At 32.8% G+C, this 21,008-nt stretch overlaps 1 protein-coding gene and 1 non-coding gene across 2 annotated transcripts; both read left to right on the top strand.

Annotated features, from left to right (window-relative positions):
* Positions 1 to 325: 325 nt before the first annotated feature.
* On the top strand, positions 326 to 2,186 carry LOC131076537 (leucine-rich repeat extensin-like protein 1). Its single transcript, XM_058013779.2, has one exon. It carries the CDS (start codon positions 326 to 328, stop codon positions 1,817 to 1,819), a length of 1,494 nt encoding a protein of 497 aa, XP_057869762.2. The 3' UTR covers positions 1,820 to 2,186.
* A 16,628-nt stretch (positions 2,187 to 18,814) lies between these two features.
* TRNAF-GAA (transfer RNA phenylalanine (anticodon GAA)) lies at positions 18,815 to 18,887 on the top strand. The gene has a single exon. It is a non-coding gene; the product is annotated as a tRNA-Phe (tRNA).
* Positions 18,888 to 21,008: the final 2,121 nt, after the last annotated feature.

Raw genomic sequence — 21,008 nt, 5'->3', positions numbered from 1 at the left:
CCAACAATCTTCACATTGTGCCCAACAACCTGTAAGTGGAGGGCGTACTTAATGTATTGCTTGGCGGGAGCTTTTTGTATAATGCCCATGGGGCTGCATTTAATGCATTTCAGGTTTTTGGGTCCCTCCCCTGAGGTCAAATGACAGGCTTGAGAGTATGTAAATGGAGGCTGCAGTAGGTGAAGTAGTGTAAGGATTGAAATTTTAATTCCCTAGTATTGCCTACGCATTTATTGCATTCAGTCGTTTGCCGCGTTTTGAATTTGATACATATTTTGCATTTAAGCTGAGCTGATTGAACTACATGAGCATTGGGCAAATCATAATGGTGTCTGTCAAGGGGTTTCTAGTGGTGGTGATGGTGGTGCCCTGTCTGATTGGATTGGTCTATTTCAACTGTAATGTGGATGCTCTGAGAGGTGGGATTGAGGGGAAAAGAAAGGGAAGTTTAGTACGGGGGGAGAAAATTGGGGGTATAGGCGAAGGAGGCAGTGGATTTGGAGGAGGAGGAGGCAGTGGATTTGGAGAAGGGGGAGGAGGCGGTGGGGGTTTTGGGGGAGGAGGAGGAGGAGGAGGAGGAGGAGGAGGAATGGGGTTTGGGAGTGGTGGAGGATTTGGGTGGAGCAACTCGAGACTTTTTGCTGCTTATGTAGCTCTGCAGTCATGGAAAAAGGCTATTACAGATGACCCATTGGGAATCACCAAGTCTTGGGTGGGAAAAGATGTGTGCAGCTATGTGGGGGTTTTCTGTGCTCCTCCTCTGGATAAATCATGTGACAAAGTTGTTGCAGGGATTGATTTGAATCATGGACTTCTCCAGGGATATCTGGTGGAGGAACTGGGCCTGCTTACTGATATTGCTCTGTTCCATCTCAATAGTAATAGGTTCAGTGGCAGCATTCCTCTGGCTTTTAAGAACTTGCAGCTGTTATCAGAAGTGGATGTCAGCAACAACTGGTTGTCTGGGTTTTTCCCCACTGTGCTTCTGGAGTTACAGAGCCTGATCTATTTAGATCTGAGATTCAATAATTTTAAAGGTAGTCTTCCTCCAGAGCTTTTCAATAAGAAGCTGGATGCCATCTTTTTGAACAACAATTATTTTGAGTTTGAAATCCCTGCCAATTTGGGGAACTCTCCAGCGTCTGTGATTAGCTTTGCTAATAACAAGTTGAGTGGAGGAATTCCCCAGAGCATTGGCAACATGGGTGAGACTTTAAATGAAGTTTTGTTTCTCAACAACCAGCTGTCTGGATGCCTGCCTGAGGAGACAGGAATGCTAGCTCAAGTGACTGTCCTGGATCTCAGTTTCACAGGCTTGGAAGGCCACCTGCCCTTATCACTGGCCTGCCTTCACAGTGTGGAGCAGTTCATTCTGGCTCAAAACAAGTTCCATGGAACCATTCTTGATGGCCTATGCTCTTTACCCTCTCTCATAAATCTCAGAGTCTCTTACAACTATTTTACAGGGGAGGGCTCAACTTGCCCTGCTCTCCCTGCCAGAGGAGTTGTCTTTGATGATTCACACAACTGCATTCCAGGGCGTGGAGATCAGAGAGCTACAGGGGAGTGTGCTGCATTTGGTGTAAGCCCAAAGACATGTATAGAAATGCCTCTTCCTTCTCATCTGCTTTGTACTCCACCACCTCCCCCTCGTTTTTCAATGCCAGTCCCTTCCTTTATCTATGCCTCCCCTCCACCACCTCCCCCTCATTTTTCAATGCCAGTCCCTTCCTTCATCTATGCCTCACCCCCTCCACCACCACCTTCTCCTCCTACTCCTCCTCCTCCTCAATGTTCCTTCACTTCACCACCCCATTGACTCCATTGTTTCTTTTCATATTTACGTGCCGCTCCAAAACATCTGTCCATTTTTCTATCCACTCTACACTATGTCATGTCACACTGCAGGAAGCAGAGCTCAGATTTACTCCCTTGGGTTGTCAGTGTTATGTTCTGGGCTCCATTCTACATGTAGTTTATTTTGGGTTTTGCATCGATGGGGCCATTTCTGGTCTGGCTTTATGCTTTTGTAAGGAGATAGTTTTTTTTCAATGTCTGGATGAAAATAACATTGTTTACACAACCATTTCAGCTAATGGTTCACCCCTTCATAAGCTTGATGCAATTCAGATGTGGAAATGGCTTCCATTATTCTAAGAAATAAAGGCAAATAAGATTTGTCATCACTGTGATATCGCAAATATTTTGACCCATAACAAAAAAAGAAGTGCATCAAACTTATATACTATTAGCTGTTTTGCTATCACCTGTAAATATAATTGTTGGATGTTTTTCTTAGCATTATATCATATTGGGCTGGCAAATTGAGTTTTGTTCTTTGTCATACTTGTTCTTCCTTATCCTACGTTTTCTCAAGTACTGTATTTTCTTTTATCCATGAAATTGCTTGTCTGTTTCTGGACTAGAATGTGTGCTAATTTTTGTATCAACTTAATATTCGGTTCTGGCTAGTGGGCCAATAGATGCACAGGCTCCATAGTATAAGACTAAACTTATAAAACATATTATGGAGCTGGTGCATTCGATCATACTTATAGGGATGCCAACATTTTGAATCATACTCTAGACTGCTTAGATTGTGCAATATATCACATTCTAGATTTTGCTTCAATTGTGTAGAATGTATGCTAGTTTTTATATCAACATATCACATTCTAGATTGTTTAGATTGCATATGCTAATTTTTCTATATCAACATTGCAAACAAAAACTAAGACAACCTAATTCAAAGCAGACAAATAAATATTAAATTGCTGCAACGGTAACTTAGTACAACTTGTGCTTCTCAATATAGTTTGTTTGCAGTTAACCATATGGTAATATTTTTCTCCATTCAATTGCAATTGAATGACAGCCTTTAAATGAATGGCAGTCATAACTGCGGAGGAAAGGTGTACAATAATGTGTGTTTATAGTTGTGTAAGGTCTGGTCCGTTGCCTGGGCACCAGTACAGTTGCAGGTTTGGTGTTTAAAGAGAGAAAGGAAGGGTTTTGGGGTGTTGTATTTAAAATTCTACAAGCTTTAATGGCTAAATAATTAATGGTTCTTTTTGAATGAATGGAAGAATGAAAGAAAGATGTTTAATGAATCAGATCATACAGTTCATGGGATTCAAATATGAGAACAAAACAAAGATGGCTAAAAATCGATGGAATAAATTGCAGGGAACACGCCCTCTGGTTCTACGTGAGGCCACAAATGGGGGACCTCGGCCCAACAGGGATTTGAATCTTGGTGGCTGCTTCACCAACGAAATGTTTAAACCGCGACACTACATGTCCAAAGACTCTAAAATTATTAAATAAAGAAGTAAGAAATAAAGTATTCATTTTCATAAACAAGTTTAAGGTAGATGTCATAAATACTAAATTAAATAATGCCAAATATGATATTTCATTTTAAAATAAAAAAATATGTCTACATTAATTTGGAAGTTTTGACAAAAAGATAATAATTTTTTTGTTATAAATTATTAATCATTTATATCTAGTTATTATTTTAATGATTTTAATATTTATTATCACAATTTTAATATTAAAGTAATTATGATTTTAAAAGTATTTATTAATTAATAATTTGATATATGTGTAATATGAGAGTTTATTTCATTTTACTTTAGAATTATTATAATTGTAATTGATAATTGTAAATGTGTAAGTGAAAACAAGCTAAAATTGTTTAATCTATTCTCCTCACAATCTCTCTTACTCTTAGATAAAACATAAAGGATAGCAAACATTGATGAAATTAACAAATAATCTCATCAATACCAACCCTTGTTGCATTAAGCTATATGGTAGTTGTGCTCAAGGATGATAAATGTGAGAGCATCTACTAGCATAATAATGCATTCTTGGGTAATGTTGTTTGTATTCTTAAGTGATGTAATGACCTGCGATAACATTTCATTTATAGGTTTTTTGGTTAGAAGATTGAATGGCTAGGACTAAAAGTAGAGATCGAAGGTCAAGATAAAAGTAAAGATCAAGGGCTCAAATTGATTGAGAGCATTCAGAGGATGAGAGGAGGACAATTGTCCTCACTTGATTGGTGGATGGTGAAGAACCCTAGATTAAAGGACAATCTATGGTGGAAAATCTCCTTGGAGAAATTGGAGGGATGTGATGGATAAGGGGTACTTTGGAGTATCCTATGGTGGTGGGCAATCCCTTGTCCCATGTGACATCATACTAGGGCCCATCTCATATGTATGAAGGGGCCATGCCTTGTGTACAAAGGACATACTTGTGTACACAAGAAGATGTGCAATAATTGATGAAATTTGACTAAGATTATTGTGTTCAAGTGAGCAAAAAAATTAATTTTAGTCCATTAATGAAAAGTGGATAGAAAAATAATTACATAAATAGGTTTTTTTATTAATTTTTAGAAAGGAGATAGGAAACTTAGGTAAATAAATAATGAAAATAGAAGAAAAGTGATTAAGTGATTTTAAGCAAAAAAACAAGATTGGGTGAATAGTGATTTTATTAATTGAATAATATAGTATTATTCAATTGAGGAGGGAAAATTGAATAGTTTGTTGAATAGATAAAGATTTACTCAATAAGTTACAAAGGAAACAACCAAGTTAAGGGTTGGAATGATGATATGATATGTCAATTTCAGGTATTTATAATAATAATAATATACTAAAAATTAACAACACAACATTTTTTAAATTTAATATATAATTATAACTATTGTATTTAGGGCACCCATAAGAAGTTGAGTCTACTTAAAGGGGAAGTTTTGGCCTTAGGAAAGGATCTTTTATAGTCCACGATGCCAGCAATCCATATATGGATCTACAGATTGGTTAGAGCAATATGGGTTTACCTCGTACTCCTTGCGAGAGGTATCTAATTGCACTAAAATGTTGACAAAATGGGTGCTTGTTATGCTTTGGGATTTCGAGGCTAAATTTAAAGTGGGTGCTCATTTTCGTTTGGATCCGAAAGGAAATGGGTACCTACTATTTAAAAACAGTTCTTTTCAAGGCTAAGCTTTAGAAGTGTCGTGAGGTCACATTTTACCTTTTCAAAAGGGAGATTCATAGAATTTTTTAAAAATGTATCCAAATACCTTCTCACTCACTTTTCCTACATTGCATGAGGTGAAGAGTTGTGTTGTAAAAGAGTTTGAGTTTAAAGAAACGAGTCAAGCCTTTCCAGGGTTTTTCATATTAAGTCTTTTGCACAATAGTGGTGAACCTTTCATGGCGGCTAAACATGTCGGTTTTAATGTTTTCATATTTAGTCCCTGCCATCTGAAAGAGATGTTACGATGCCCATTCTTGTTGTTTTAGTTTCAATGCTTTGGATGTTGTAGAGTAGGAAAATTGTACCACTATGAAGGGTGGTCAAACCCCTCGAGGACTCATCCTTCTCTCCACTTTGACCAAACCTTCGGGATTCTCTGACCTCTAAGTTTGCTCACTAAGAATGAAAAAAGTGTTTGAAATTGTAATACTGAAAGAAAAATATTTTGACTATGTGAATTGAAAGTGTAGGTTACTGAGATTACCTAGTAAGCCTTGTATGCTCTTTGTCTAGGATAGATGCATGGGTTGAGGACGACAATGTGGTGTGCAAGCATCCTGTAGGGATGAGACATAGAAGTCATACCAGAAGGTACAAAAAATAGCCAAACACAAGCTCTTTACACTAAATATGATAAATGGGAAAATAAAGAGTGAATAATTAGATGAAATGAATGCAACATAAATGGTTTATGAAAAGACAAGGAGATAGAAAATCCTTACAACCAATCTAACAAATGAAGCCTCCAATAAATGTTGTATCATTTTTCTATCAAACCTACACACAAACGAGTGGAGACGAAAATGTTGGGTGGCTATGATTTAGAGTTTTACCATAGTCAAACCCCCACATTTGGTGTTACCACCTTCACATATAGCCAGGATAAATGGATTAAAGAAATAAAACAATAATGGAAATACAATGAAGAAGATATGATAAATGATATGCTGATTCAAAGATAATAGCATAAATGAAACAATGCACCCAAAAGGAAGAACGTTCCTTCAACAACAACAAGCCAAGAGTTTGTTGGGGTGAGAGAAAAGCATAAACCCTCTAGATTCACAAAGCTTTGATATGTGTGATAATGATAGTTGAATGGTGGGCGATGAATGCAAGAATTAAGAGTGTTGAAGTATAACCAAAGCTTAAAGTTGCAAGTAACTTGTCAAGGGAGAAAGGAGAGACAAAATGAATGAAGATAAAAATTTAAAGAGGTTAAGGAAGTGTCCCGACATTGGTGGGAATAAGAGGCGTTACACTGCCAATTAGCAAGAGTAATGTCTTAATGGCCACCTTTGGTCTAAACATTCAATGGACGAATGCGTGGTGCACATATGTCCTTGTGACGTGCACGTGAACATATCGGTCCAAGTAGTCAAGAAGTTGGACAAAACGGATGACAAAGAAGGTTGAGCAAGTAGGCAAGGGGGAAGATCAATCATTTCTTTCAATTCAGCCCAAAGTGAAGGCACTATGTGTTGTGGAACTGCACAAGGTGAAATTTAGGACATTACATTTCCCCCCACTTTAGTGAGCATGTCAAAAGGAGATGTGAACTAAAGTAGAAAGAGAGTTGAGAAAAGTATACCAAATTATGAAGGGGAAGCATAGTCTTCTATCTATGTAGAGTTGCCCCCAGGGAAGAAACTTGAGTTGAACCTTCAGAGAGTACTTTTGAGCTATATCATAAAAAACATGTTAGATGAAAAATGAAAATTTCACATTAAAAATGATTTATAATTAAATATAGATTACAAGATAATGATCAACAAGATAGAAGATTGTTGATATGGCGTCAATATGGGTAGCAAGTTGTGTTATGCTAAATAGTCATACGATTAGTTGACATGTGATTGCTACAAACTGCATTGTTGGACAAACACATAAAGGATACAAAGATTAATTAGATAAAACATAGTAGTTTGACCCCCACACAAGATAATAAATGAGCTAAGATAAATATAATAGTAAAATGTAGACATGATAGCACCCCCCCCCCTAAGAATGATATGTGTTGCACAGAGGGAACACATGCCATTCTAAGGAGAAGAGATGTGTCGTGTCAACATAACGAGATGTTTCCATGGAATGCTACCTTGCAATTGATAGCACATGATATCCACAACATCAACAAAAACACATAAAGAAATAGGGGGATCCAATTATTTGGCAGCAATAAAACTCATAGCAATGAAATTAGATTACCTATGCTGTCGTATATGAGTTACTCATCACTGTCCCAAAGTTTTTGGATTTGAAGAAAGACACATGAGGACAAATATAATTTTTTTTAGGTCAACATGGAAGAGGGCCTGAATGCCCCCAACTCATGGCATTGTCCCCAAATACCAAAAATCAAGATATGATAAAAATAATAAATATGAGAGAAATAGAGGAAGTACACGACAAATCTAATCTCCTGTATCCAAGTACTTATAGAACAACTTGGGTCTTTCAAGAGAGCACAACATATAAAGACAAGCATGAGGGAACACAAAACATGCACACTCTAATCCAAAAGATAAGAAGAGTACTACTCTAGAAATTCCCAACATTGGATCATCGTCCTCCCAATCTTGATTATACGGAGAGGGAGGACAAGCCCGAAGATGGACAATCACTAAGGCAATACTAGGCATCTCACCAGTAGCAAGAGCCAAGGATGAGGCTACCTGAACACGTACTTGTTCCAAAATAGAATGAGTACCCATTTCCAAAATAGAATGAGTACTTGTTTTAGAAACTTGTGCTTCTTCCAAAATAGAACAAGTACCCATTATGTTTAATTTGAAAACATGAGTTCCTATTTTAGAAATGGGTATTTGTTATGTTTAGGATTGGGTGTACCTGTTACTTAAAGTTTGAAATATAAACATGTGGTTTTCTTAGGTTTTTCACTTGGAAAAGGCATGGGGACTTGATCCTTAGCCTTGGACTAGCAAGTACAAGGTTATGTTAGTGCCAATATAAAAGATTGAATACAGACATATGTTTGATGACCTTTTTTATATAATTTTTTTTATGAAATTGAAACCCATTATAGATGACAGTGTCTAAATTTCTAATATGCAATTTTTTTTAGAATATAATTTTTTTCTATTTTTTAATTAATTATTAATGAAATTAGTCCACAAATTTGAAATAATAGGTTTTCTTATTTTCTTAATAAATTTTAAATTTTTACGTCTTTTGAAAATTATATATGACATCAATATACACACAATTATTTTAGAAATGATTATTTTTTGTTTAAAATGATATGTTTAGGTCTAACTATGGTGGTTGTACATGAGAGGTTTTCAAAACAACAATAAGGACCAATAAAAAATTAATAATTAAAAAATATATATTATAAAAAGATATCCTCATCAATCTTTAGTGTCTTACACATCATTTTTCAAGAAGTTTTAGAAAAATGTTGTTATTTATGTCTAAATATGGTGGTTATAAACGTGCATAGTATGGTCCTAAAAAGAGTGACTTTTAAACAATGGTTTTTAAACATGCCTATTGAAAATCAATTTGTATCATATTTGTATTAAAATAAGTTACATATTTGAAATACTCAAAGTACTACATTTTATAATACCGAAGTTTTAGAAAAATTCAATCTTTGAGTGCTTCAAGCTTTTAGATCAATTGTGAAAAATTTTGAAAATCAAGAAAAACACTTCCCACTTTTTACTTTTTTTTGTGGATTGAACTTCTTGTGCCTACCCTTTATAAGCTAACTTTTTTTATTACTAAAATTATTTTTTATTATATCTATATTATTATTCTTCTCTTTTTAATATTTTATATTTTAAATCATTTTTCATTTATAATGCTTCTAGCGATTTTGTCATGTATCTTTTATTGACCTAGAATTGCAATATATTAAACACGTTTTTTGTCAAAAGATTTCAAATTAATTTTAATGACCTATGAAAATATCATGTCTTTATTATCCAAGTTGTTGGGAATTGATTTCTCACTATGCTAGAATTCTTGGTCTCAATTAGATGTTTGCCTCAAAAGTTGCAAATTAATTATGTTTCACTCTAGTTTAGAACCATGACTATGAAACTAATTTACGCAAGTACAAATACAATTTGCTACACAAATATGAACCTATGAGTTTGTAGAAATGAACTGACAATAATTGATTGTTGGAATTCACTATCGTCTATCTTGTGATATCTAAATTTCAATAAGCATTGGTGGTGTACATAAACACTTTGAATGAATTTGTTGAATGATGAGGGTTATTTTCTCCTTATTCAAACTCATTAAATGGATTTGGAATAAGGATTGAAGCCAACAAACAAGTATACAATGGGCCTAGATGGTGTCATGAGCCAACAATACAAAAATTCTCTTTAACCTAGTTTTTTTTTTCTCATTCCAACATGTTTAGATAATTTTAAAATAAATAAATTAAATTTTTTAGTTACAATGCATAGCATATAAGGCACCATAAACTCTTGATAAGTTATCTCACAAAAGATAGGAAAAAGAACTTATTCTTATAAGAAATATTATTTTAATAAAATGACTTACATTCTTGTAGAGTGCAAAATAGGATTAGATTCGTCAATGACAACTTAATTCACATATTTTCCCCTAAACAAGTGTTATGTGGTTTGCAATATAATTAAATTTGTGCATTCTAGAATAATTTAATCATCTATTTTGTAATATTTTGATTCTCTACACCTTGGAGGTGCCCTTAAACTGTAATTTTTTTGTATATGCACCTTTTGGTGCCTCTGTTGTTGCTAGACACAGTCTAATCTGATACTCTGTATTGGTGTTCTATGATATTTAATCCAAAAAATATTTCGATTCTCTATTTTTTACTTTTAGATTTTATGAATATAAAACAGAAAAAAAAGTAAGAAAGAGAAAGGTTAAAAATTTTGATTTGAAAATTTGTCAAAATTAACAATAAATCAATAACAAGACATTAAATAATTGTCTTGTGCTTCACCAAACCTTGTCACAATTATACACAATCAGTGCAAGCTTCAATAGAAAATTTAAATTACAAAAATAATTATATAAAATACCTTTGAAATGGCATAATTTTGTGACATCTTTCATAATAAAAAAAGAGTCACCATATAATTTTCAAAGTTCAGATAACTTGAATAGAAATCTATACATTGTAATTTGTAATAATCAAAACTAAAAATCCACTATTGGATAGAAAACCACCAAGTGCATTTAGCAATTATAATTTTTAATTACAAAATCCTTCAATTATGAACCACTTTATGCCTCCTTAAAATGATCAATCAAATAGTCTTTTATAGATACATGCACCCAAAAATTGCTTACAAATTAATGGCTAAGATTTGATTTGAATCAATGGTCTAAATTTAAAATTAATGTATATTCTATTTGTAAAAGCGTATTCTAGTTCTTGGCATATTTTATTTTTGGATGGGTTATACAAATCAATAGGTTGTATGGATATTCCATCAAAATCTTCGATCTAGATCTTCAATTGAAAGCTCTAACAGACTAAAAATTTTGCTCGCAAAAAAAAGAAATTTATCAAATATCACATATTCCACAAGATCATTTTGAAAAATAAAAATATAATTTATAAATTTATAATTGAATTTTGTAAAAGTTTAAATACTTTTGACAATTACAAAATTAAAAATGTTTGTTCATGTTTTAAAATATTTGTACTAAAACTTGAATAATGATCTCTTTATCTTTTGAAAACATTTAAATATGCTTGACATACAAAAATGGAAATAAAATATTGGGTTTATGCATGGAATTATATTGAATGCCTACAAGCTCTTTTGTTTGCCAAAAGATTTATTGACCATAAAAAAATTTCATTTAAAAATAGTTTGAAACCTTTCACGTGCATCTTTACTTGTCTTCTTACTATTGATCTCCTCCAAATTTAAGACTCTCTCTAAATGATAAGAAAATATAATAAAGGTACGTAAAATGTTCTTCCTCGTGTGATTTCACTTTAATATTTCATGCCTTTTCATGAGTTCTTTTAACTTAAGCTTTAAGTCATTATCACATATTTATTACTTTTAAAAAACATCAATTTCCTTTTCCTTGGAGTTTATTACTATGGCAAATATTTTTTTTTAATGATTCAAGCCTTACCATAATTGAGTTAGAGTCACTTACATCCTCCAATGTAATACTTATATGACAAGTGGGTTTTTGTATTGGATAACCGCGTCCCCGAGCTTTAGGTCGAAATCTTTTGAAAATAGGACCTTCATTCACTTCAGTCATAAGGACAAATAAAAAGCCCTTATCTATACCCATATTGTGATATGCATTTGCGGCTGCAGAACAAAGTACTTTTAATATGGGATAACATGCTCTATGAGGCATCCAATTCAGTATCGAAAGTGCCTCCATATAGGTACAACCACGAAGTTGATGAGCTACTCTACGTGCTTTATTAGAAGACATACATACATGTTTAGCTACAACTCGTATTTTTCTTCATCCTCCACAATGAATTAATGTATACTATTTACAACGATACTTTTTTCTCGTTTCTCTCTTTTATTTTTATTTATTTTTTATAGCACTCAACCAACCGGGTAACCATAAGCTTTTCCCAGCATTGAATGCTGGATCATTTGCTGAAGATAAAAGTACATCAAAACCATATAAGGTCTTACCATGAGCAGATTGTATCCATTGAGCAAATATGGGTTCAATCAAGATTTGCTTTTCTGGAGTACCAAAAGCGAGCATAACATCGTTATGAACATAAAGTCCCAAGGTATGAAAACCTAGGAATAAACTAACCCAACTCAAATGAGAGATTATGGCTTCCTTATGCTCCAACATATGCTTTGACTTTATTAGCAAACTAATTTGTGTTGCATGATGTATACCTTTTTTAAATGGTAAAGAACCAATCAATGAAAATAAGTTGACTAATTTTATTAATATATTTTTTTTTCCGTTTATTAGCAAACTTCCTTATGCTCCAACATATGTTCCGTTTAAAGATCTTTTCATATATGCTTTGACTTTATTAACAAACTAATTTGTGTTGCATGATGTATACCTTTTTTAAATGGTAAAGAACCAATCAATGAAAATAAGTTGACTAATTTTATTAATATATTTTTTTTTCAAATTTATTTCAAAACATACAAATAGCTTTATTTATTATACTATTACAATAGATGATGCCAATTATTTTTTCATTTAATTATAATGAATTCAATTGATTTATATAACTATTTGAAATTTTTACTTTGAAATATACTATTTGGCATTAGTTTCACTCTTACATAATAGATATGAATTGTTTCACTAGTCAACTGTTTAGTGTAACGTCTTTTCCTTTTTGTAGTTTTGAGATGTGTATATCTCAATGATGTTTTGACTTTGCCCCTAGACACGCATGGATTACAAGTGTGTTTTGCTCTTGAATGTTATTTCTATGTTTTGTTTCAATGTGTGTATGGTGCTCTTTATGGCTCATGATGTATTTGGATTATCAGTCGTTATTATGATTGCATTGAGATACATGCGTGTGTATTTTTGTGCCCGAGTCCTTGTATGGACTTGATGTTCTCTTTTGCAATGATACTTCATGTGTTGTACAAGTACCGACTTTATATCTAGTTTTGTATGCTTCAGAATTAATGATGTGATATATTGGCTAAATATGAATTAAATGTGATTGTGGCACTAAAATGTGTGTTGAGATGAAATGCTAAGGTGGTTATGGTTTACAACATTTGGGATTTTAATTTTGATGTTAAAATTAAATGATAATGTGTTTTAAGCCAATTAAATGCAACAAATTAATACATATGATGTTTCACCCCGTTTGGGAGAATTGTATGTGCTTTGACTATTTATATATATGCACTAGTACCCTAGATGTGTGTTGAGTGGTTGCAAGTATCGAGTATCAACTTCACTTGGCTACACAAGTCTGAGTGTGCCTCAACAATGGTTATGTGGAGATGTCACATTGGCCTAATATGCTAACCCTAACCCGTTCTACTAAGTTCAAGTATGGTTTTCTAGGTGATTACCAATGTTATACCCTAGATACCAAGATCAATAATGTTTCAAAAAAACCATATTACCCTATGTGATCAACCCGTGAAGAGTATTTGGACGTTTATGTCAATTTGCATTTTTTTGTAAAATTTAAAGTTGATATGCATTTTATGGGTTTTTAAGGTTATTTAATGTTTTGACCATTTATGGGTGGCTTATCTATACTCATTTTGATTGCATTTTATTATTGAAATTAAATTTGGATGTTTGGGAATTTAAGTTTTAATTATTGATTGACTTATTTATTTTATTATTCTATTTCAAAATCAATTATTTTATAAGGAAAAAAGTGCTCATTTTTACTTAGCCAATTTTTTAATTCGAGAGCTTTGAAAAAACCCTCTTTTGCTTGGATTTTCAAATTGATATTGTGCGGGCATTTGTGGGTTAAATTGAATGAGATTTGTTGAATCGAGATAGGAATGGGTAGGAGATTGTGGTGCTTTGTTTATGTTCTTGTTTATTTGGTGTTTTTGGAGTTTTCGATCTTTCAAATTTGTTGCAAAACTGAGGTTGGAATTCTATTTCTCCTCTTTTTTGCTTTAAAACGGTTGCAAATGATTTGTATTATGAAAAGAAGTAATTTCATTGTTTAAATAATTTCATTTTAGTGATTGTATGGGTTGTTTGAACAAATTTGATAAAATTTCCAAATTATACGCTTACCATGCCCAATTTTTATTTGAATGGATGAATTGTGAATTTTAATATGGATTTGGAGAGTTGGGCGCCTATAGACCAAAAGGGTCCTCTTAATTCTTTAATTTTTAATTTTTTAATTTTTATGACTTTTTGAAGCTACTTTAGTAGTTGATTTCACTATTCACTTAGTTTTTATGAAAGTTGGAATTTGTTTAAAAGTGGAATTTTTGTGAAATTTAAATGGGATGTTATGTGGAATGATGGATTTACGTTATAAATTTTTGATTTGGATCAATTTGGATCTTGTTTCATGTGAACTATTAAAATTAAGGAATTTGGTTCATTTTGTGAACAGTTGTGAAAATGGAAAGTTGGTATCAATTGATTTTTGGTTTTGATCCACATTCATTGGAATGTGATGATCCTAGGGTAGGTAGTAGAGTCAATGATGGTAGTGGATCCCAACATATCCCTAGCCCAAAGTGGCATGTTGGCAATCACGGTGTGGAGAGTTACTTAATCAAGTGATAACTAATGAAAACATGGGTAATACAATTAACTAAGATAATTGGATGTCGCTTTCATGTCTTGAGTGCTCTTATAGGCCAAGGATGACTTGGGAAGATCTTCCTACTCATAGAGAACCAAATCAAGTAAGATTGGGTCTCCTTGTTTGTATGAGGGGCCACTCAATTTCGTGTGAGCCATCCCTTCGAGCTACATGATAACACTTCCCTCTCTTGTTCTCTAGTACCTAGCCCTATAGTTGAGTAGCACCTAGAAGATGTATATGCCTTCCTTGTTGGTCTTGACTTATGGAATTCCAATGTGATCACCATGTATGATTGGTCTATGATGTTGTGTATATCTCCCCATGCTTGGATGTTGTGTATCTTCATGCATCAATGCTTTATTTTTTGCATTGTTGGATTGAGTGTTGTATCTCTCCTCATTGCTTTACATGTGTGAGTACTTGTGGCCTTTGTGTCTATCTCCTAACATAGAGGGAGTGGACCTTTTGGTTCCACATGGCTGGGTGGCATGTATACCACTGTTGGTTTCTGGAGGATATAAAATTGAGCATGCTCAGTGGATTCTTCTCATGGTTTTGATTATGCTTTGCAATTTTTTCTATATAATGTAATGGTTTATTATTAAGGATGACAAATCCCTAATTATATGTAATATGATAGATTCATTGAACCTCTTAATGAGAGGATATGTATTTGGTCAGACTATGTAATTGTATGTAGATTGATATGCATGCATATGCATTGGGGTCAAACATGATTGCTTAGTTATTTTTATGATGCTTATGGTGATTATGACAAATGCCATAGGAATATTCCTTTTGGGATAAAAATAAATATAGTGTATTTTGAGTCATCTTGGAGGGTTCTGTAGTCACCTCGAAAGGTTTTTGTACCTTCTTGTGGCATTTCGTGTTGTTTTGAGTCATTCTGAGTCCGTTTGTGGCCTTTTGGAGTGCTTGTTAAGTGTTGTAATTCCATGTTCCTATGTGTCCGTACAGAAGGAATGATTTTAGGATATTGGTGAGATCATTACACACCTCCATATCCTCTCCATTTTGTTTCCAATGGTGCTAGTGTCTCGGGTGGGTGCCCAAGTCCACTTGGGGTGCCATAGTCTTGAGTTGTTTATCGACAGGCTTTTCAAGGCCCTGAGGGGCATTTCTAGGTCAATAAAATTTATCATTGGGGCTTGAAGAGTCAAGGGAACCTCTGAGATCGTCCAAGTGTGTTGTTAGTGAGTTCTTGTGGTGTCAATTGCATTGTTTGCATGATTATGTTCATAGGAAGTTGATCATTGCACCTAGGATTGAGCAAAAAGCCTAGTTTTTTTAATGAGGTCTCATCACCTCCTATGTAGTCTTGTAAGGGTCAAAAAATATCTTCGACCATCCTTATGGTTTCCTAAGCCTTCTTTGATGGCTGGATGGCATTTAGGGGCTTCAATCTTTCACTTATGTAATTGAGCTAGTGAATTCATGCATGTGTCGAGAGTGTATGAGCTTGAGTTGGTTAGCCTATTTAGATATGGATTTGAGGTTGATGATTCCCTCATCCCTTCTAAATGTCATTTTTGAGAGGATGTGATCATAATTTGTGATGATTGTCATTAAGGAGTCTCTCTCTCTCTCTCTCTCTCTCTCTCTCTCTCATTTTTGATGCTTCATCATGCTTTGTGTTTCCATTGTTAGTCTTTTGTTGCGTTGTCATTAAGGACTCTCTCTCTCTCTCTCTCTCTCTCTCTCTCTCTCTCTCTCTCTCTCTCTCTCTCTCTCTCTCTCTCATTTTTGATGCTTCATCATGCTTTGTGTTTCCATTGTTAGTCTTTTGTTGCGGTCCCCTTGCTTGTGCAATGACGTGTTCTTGTGTGTCACAACCTCCCTTGCGACATTTGTGTGTATGTTCTCATGCAAGTGTGTCAAGTTGTGTCACATATTTAGTGTTGAAGTTGTTAAATTTATCTAGAATGTTTTTTTTTTAAATATTCCAAGTTTTATTGACTTATTTCCTTGAGGGTTCCTTAATGGAGCGTTCCATTTAGTGTTTGTGAGAATATTTGGTCTATTCATTTGACTATGTAACAATTACATGTGGAGCCATTTGATTTTATTGATACAATTATAAATGTCAAACACATTATATATTATTATCTATGATTATTATCCAAACTTTATATATATGATTATATTAATCTTACAATGATGATACTATCATACTAGTTAATATTTAATTATTTTATACAATATTATTATATACTATATTTAATATGATTTTATTATACTCCATTATATAATGCATAACATTATACTATTTATCTATTATAATTATAATTTTCATTATTTTTATTAAAACTATAATTTTTATTATAGTAATCTTATTCTACTAAATATATTATTAAATTATTAATTATTATTTAATTATGTATATACAATAAAATATTATACTTCATCAAAATTATTATTATCATGTAAAACTAATTTTTTTATTATAGTAATCTTATTCTACTAAATATATTATTAAATTATTAATTATTATTTAATTATGTATATACAATAAAACATTATACTTATCATCAAAATTATTAAGAGATTCTCTAAATATATGCATTGTCCATTTCTAGAATTCATTGGATGCAATTGCATATCTCATGTAACATAGCACATATTTCTAATACCTATGGTCAATAAATAGAAATATTAAATAAAATTACAAACAAAATGACACCAAAAAGAAACAATCAAGTGGAAATGGTTAAAGCTCATTAGAATGTGAATACATTTTTTTGTCTTCCCAATTCCCATTGGATCAATATTAGATCCTCCAAAGCTAGTAGTCTAAACTAAAACATTGACTAAACAGTAAAGTGATGAAGCTAAAAACAACACCCATAATCAGAATGAACACAACCTCTTCAAATCATTCCCATTGTGTACAAGTCTAACCTCAATATCTTATAATATCTATGTCTTTGATTCCATATGTAACAATTTGGAGGGCTATTTGAGTAAGCGTGTTTCAATGTCACTAATTAAGCCATAAAATAAGGAAATGGAATTGTTAATTCAATCCCATTAGAGAACCCAAAGAAAATATCCCTATTCTAGAGTCAATACTTAACAAAACATGAGACTTCTTACAACACAACCTTAACTAAGGAATAAACTGAACTAAGGTCCGGAACCAACTTACCTCAACTTTTAGTAGTTTAATGTTTGTACATGAATCAAGTACACTTTGCATTGCATAAATACATCAAGCTATAGAAATGAGGAAGGATCTATCATGTATGCTTAAGTCTCAACACTACATAGACTAAACTTGTAAAATTCATTTTTTAAAACACTAATAAGTTCACTATATGGAAGTATCATATTACATCATGAATCGTGATTGAAAGCTATACATACCAAAAAAACTAGTATAATAAAAGACCATACATTCAAAAAATCCAGTGGCAACCTACATTGGGGAATATGGATGTACAAGCTACTGAATAAGAAAAGTGACAATTGTTTACCAAAAAGTTGATGCTGGAGATCCTCTTGTATGGTATCATAATTGCACAAAAAAATGTTAACCCCCAAGAATCTTATTCATTGGCAACATTTCTATTGATAGCAATGTCTAAAGCACTTATCAAGAGCATTATTATTGTTTCTCTTTATCCCTTTTAGCATGAAAGAGCGGGATGAATTTAATCATAGTTTCAAGGAAATTCTACTATAAGAACATGCACCATGTACCTATTCCCTTACCCGCAATTTTTGGTGATTACAATTATACATAAAATAGCCATCTCCTCATTCATTTACTTGAGTACCCTAATTTGATTGGCATCGCTGTCTCGTAATGGTACCAATACTCTTATGTCTCCTAATAATTATGAATTTAACTTTCTATATCATTAATAGTTCATGTTTTTTACTCTTATGTCTCCTAATAATTATGAATTTAACTTTCTTCATCACTAATAGTTCATTTTTTTTTATTATATTTTATGTTCCACAAGAATGCATCCCCATTTCTAAAATCGGCATCCCTATCCCACACCATGTTTCCAAAAAAAAAAAGATAGTGAAAGACATCCCCTAATTGTCCCCAAATAAAATTTATACTAAATAAATAAAATATACTGTTGTCATGACAGATTTATTTCTACTATATTGCTCTCATGATATATATTTATGATTGTTATATTATTGTTGCTATCTTAATTTTGATGTCATACATAGTTAAATTTTACAAATAAAAAAAACTTGAGTATCCTTATAAGAGTATGTATGTATACTTCAAAATTCATCCTTCTATCTAATGTCATTCATATAAATGTTCCTTGGACTGCCATTTGTGAAACAAAATGGAACATTAGTAAATATTAGATGATTTGATAACCCAAAAAAAAGTCTAGCACCGTAAAGAGGCCAAAATAACTCAGAAACTGCAGACGGTATTTCTCAACAAACGGAATGAATACGGAATATGTTTCCTCCACTATCTAAATTTTCAACAATGCGGGGATAGCTCAGTTGGGAGAGCGTCAGACTGAAGATCTGAAGGTCGCGTGTTCGATCCACGCTCACCGCAATGATGTTGGCAAATGGAGTGCTGTTTAAAAATAAGATTAATAGGAGGATTTTTTTACCGTTGGCCGATTAAGTAGTGTTAAACAGATGATGATGAATAATGACATTAGAACGTATTGACACAAAATTGTAGTATAATATGTTGTGTATGCCCCCTCTTTAGGGATAGATATACTTATCTATCTTACGTATACTATTTTATATGTGCAATAATTTTTTTAATTTGATAATATATCAGGTTATATGTGCTATTGGTGGACCTTGGTTCAATTTGATCTATAGATATAAAGTTTTAAGATATTCAATGATGAAGTTCTTATAAGGTTTTTGGTATGCTTGGATTGAATTGTAGTCACATGATATTGCACTCTATTGAAATCGAGTTTCAATATTCTAATGACACAATGGGAATTGTTTTGAAGTATGAGACCCTTGCAATTGAGATCAAACTTTCAGAGAAGATCAACTTCCTTTTTAATATTGATGTAGAGTGTTGAACCCGCCCAACCTCATAAATCCTATCACTAATCATATCCTATCAACTTATAAAGAGAACAAAAGATACAAAGGGTGGCAATGCACCAAAGTCGGATGTGTTTCTTTCTGCTTATTGCCACACAATATATCAAACAAACTACCAAAAGGACTTACACAACTCATTATTATGTCAACTTCTAAGAGAGTTATATGAATGTCAAGTTTCAAAACCTATCCTCTCAACCCCTCATCAAATCCTAGAAATTGCAATATATCAAAAAGGGAAGAACTTAGATTAATTCTAAATGTGACACATGAAATTCGCTAAGCCCCCAATTTGCAACTGTAAATAGATATAAAGGAATTTTTCAATGACACCTTTAAACTTCCTCTATTTAACTCCCTTCTAAGCAAGTAAAAATAGTAACTCAAGCATGTACTTGCATTTCATGTGCAATTTTTTATACATGTGTAAAAATATAATTTTTAGCTTAAGATTCACCCAAAATAGTCCAACACTTGTCACTTTACTACAATTAAAAGCTCAATTAATTTCATGGACTCTACCTCTCACGCCTCCTCATTTCTCCCTATAATTAATAAAGTTTTCTATTAAATAGTTTGCAAAAATTCACCTCCTCTATTTTACTTCCTTCTAACCAAATGAAAATAGTAACTCAAAACATTTATTTACATTTTACATGCAATTTTTTACCCTTTTATAAAAATATAATTTCTATCTTCACTTTCACCTCAAAGATGAATAAATAATCCTCTAACTCTTATCACATCATGTTACTAGCAATTAAAAATTCAATATCATGTAACCTACCTCTTGGAACTCCTCAATTTTTCCTGCAACTAATCAAACATTTTGTCAAATATTTGAAGTCATCCACCACCTCTCTTTTTTGTGTTCAAGCATTCTTGCCTTGGAGAATACAATCTCCACGCTTATACCTCCCTTCCCACACTAACCGCTTAGAATGACACTACAAGGATTGGCAATTTATTATGTACAATACTCTCCTTCTAAAATATGAATGTTCCCAACTTCTTCAAGTCTTTGAAAAAACTTCATGACATTGCCCTTATTTAAGTCAATGATAATCTTGAATGTTGATGATTCCATCTTCATACTTTGTAGCCATTAACTGGTACATCCCTCTTCTTCTAAAAGTTTAACTTTGCCTATTTTGCATTTAATCAGTACTTGTGCCTCTCTCTCATTTGAATAACTTCAATATTATTGGTTGCAAGGCATTTCTTCATGATGCACATTTTAATCCATAGTTGGGCATTTGGAGGATTTTAACATTATTGTTTACTTCATCCTTGCTTGACATTCTAGTTTGTTGGGTGCTTGGCTTGTTTACCTGACACTATTTTAACAATCTTAATAACGACCCAATCTATTGGGAACCTTACTTCAAAGCATGGAAGAAAATAAAACAAAGTTGATACCTCAAGTTTTTTTATGGAAACATTTACAATGCTCCTTCAATACAAACTAACAAGTCTCTAATACAAGTGCAGCAAATGTCTACTTAGAAAAATGTCAAATTCCCTAAAAAATACAAGAAACACAAGAGTATCTTATATTGATTTACTAAATTACAATGTCAATTGTAGAAAACTATAGCAA

Source organism: Cryptomeria japonica, chromosome 3 (assembly GCF_030272615.1).
Source record: "Cryptomeria japonica chromosome 3, Sugi_1.0, whole genome shotgun sequence".
NCBI lineage: Eukaryota > Viridiplantae > Streptophyta > Pinopsida > Cupressales > Cupressaceae > Cryptomeria > Cryptomeria japonica.
Note: the sequence above shows the minus strand (reverse complement) of the source record. Positions and strands in the feature narration are given on the sequence as shown.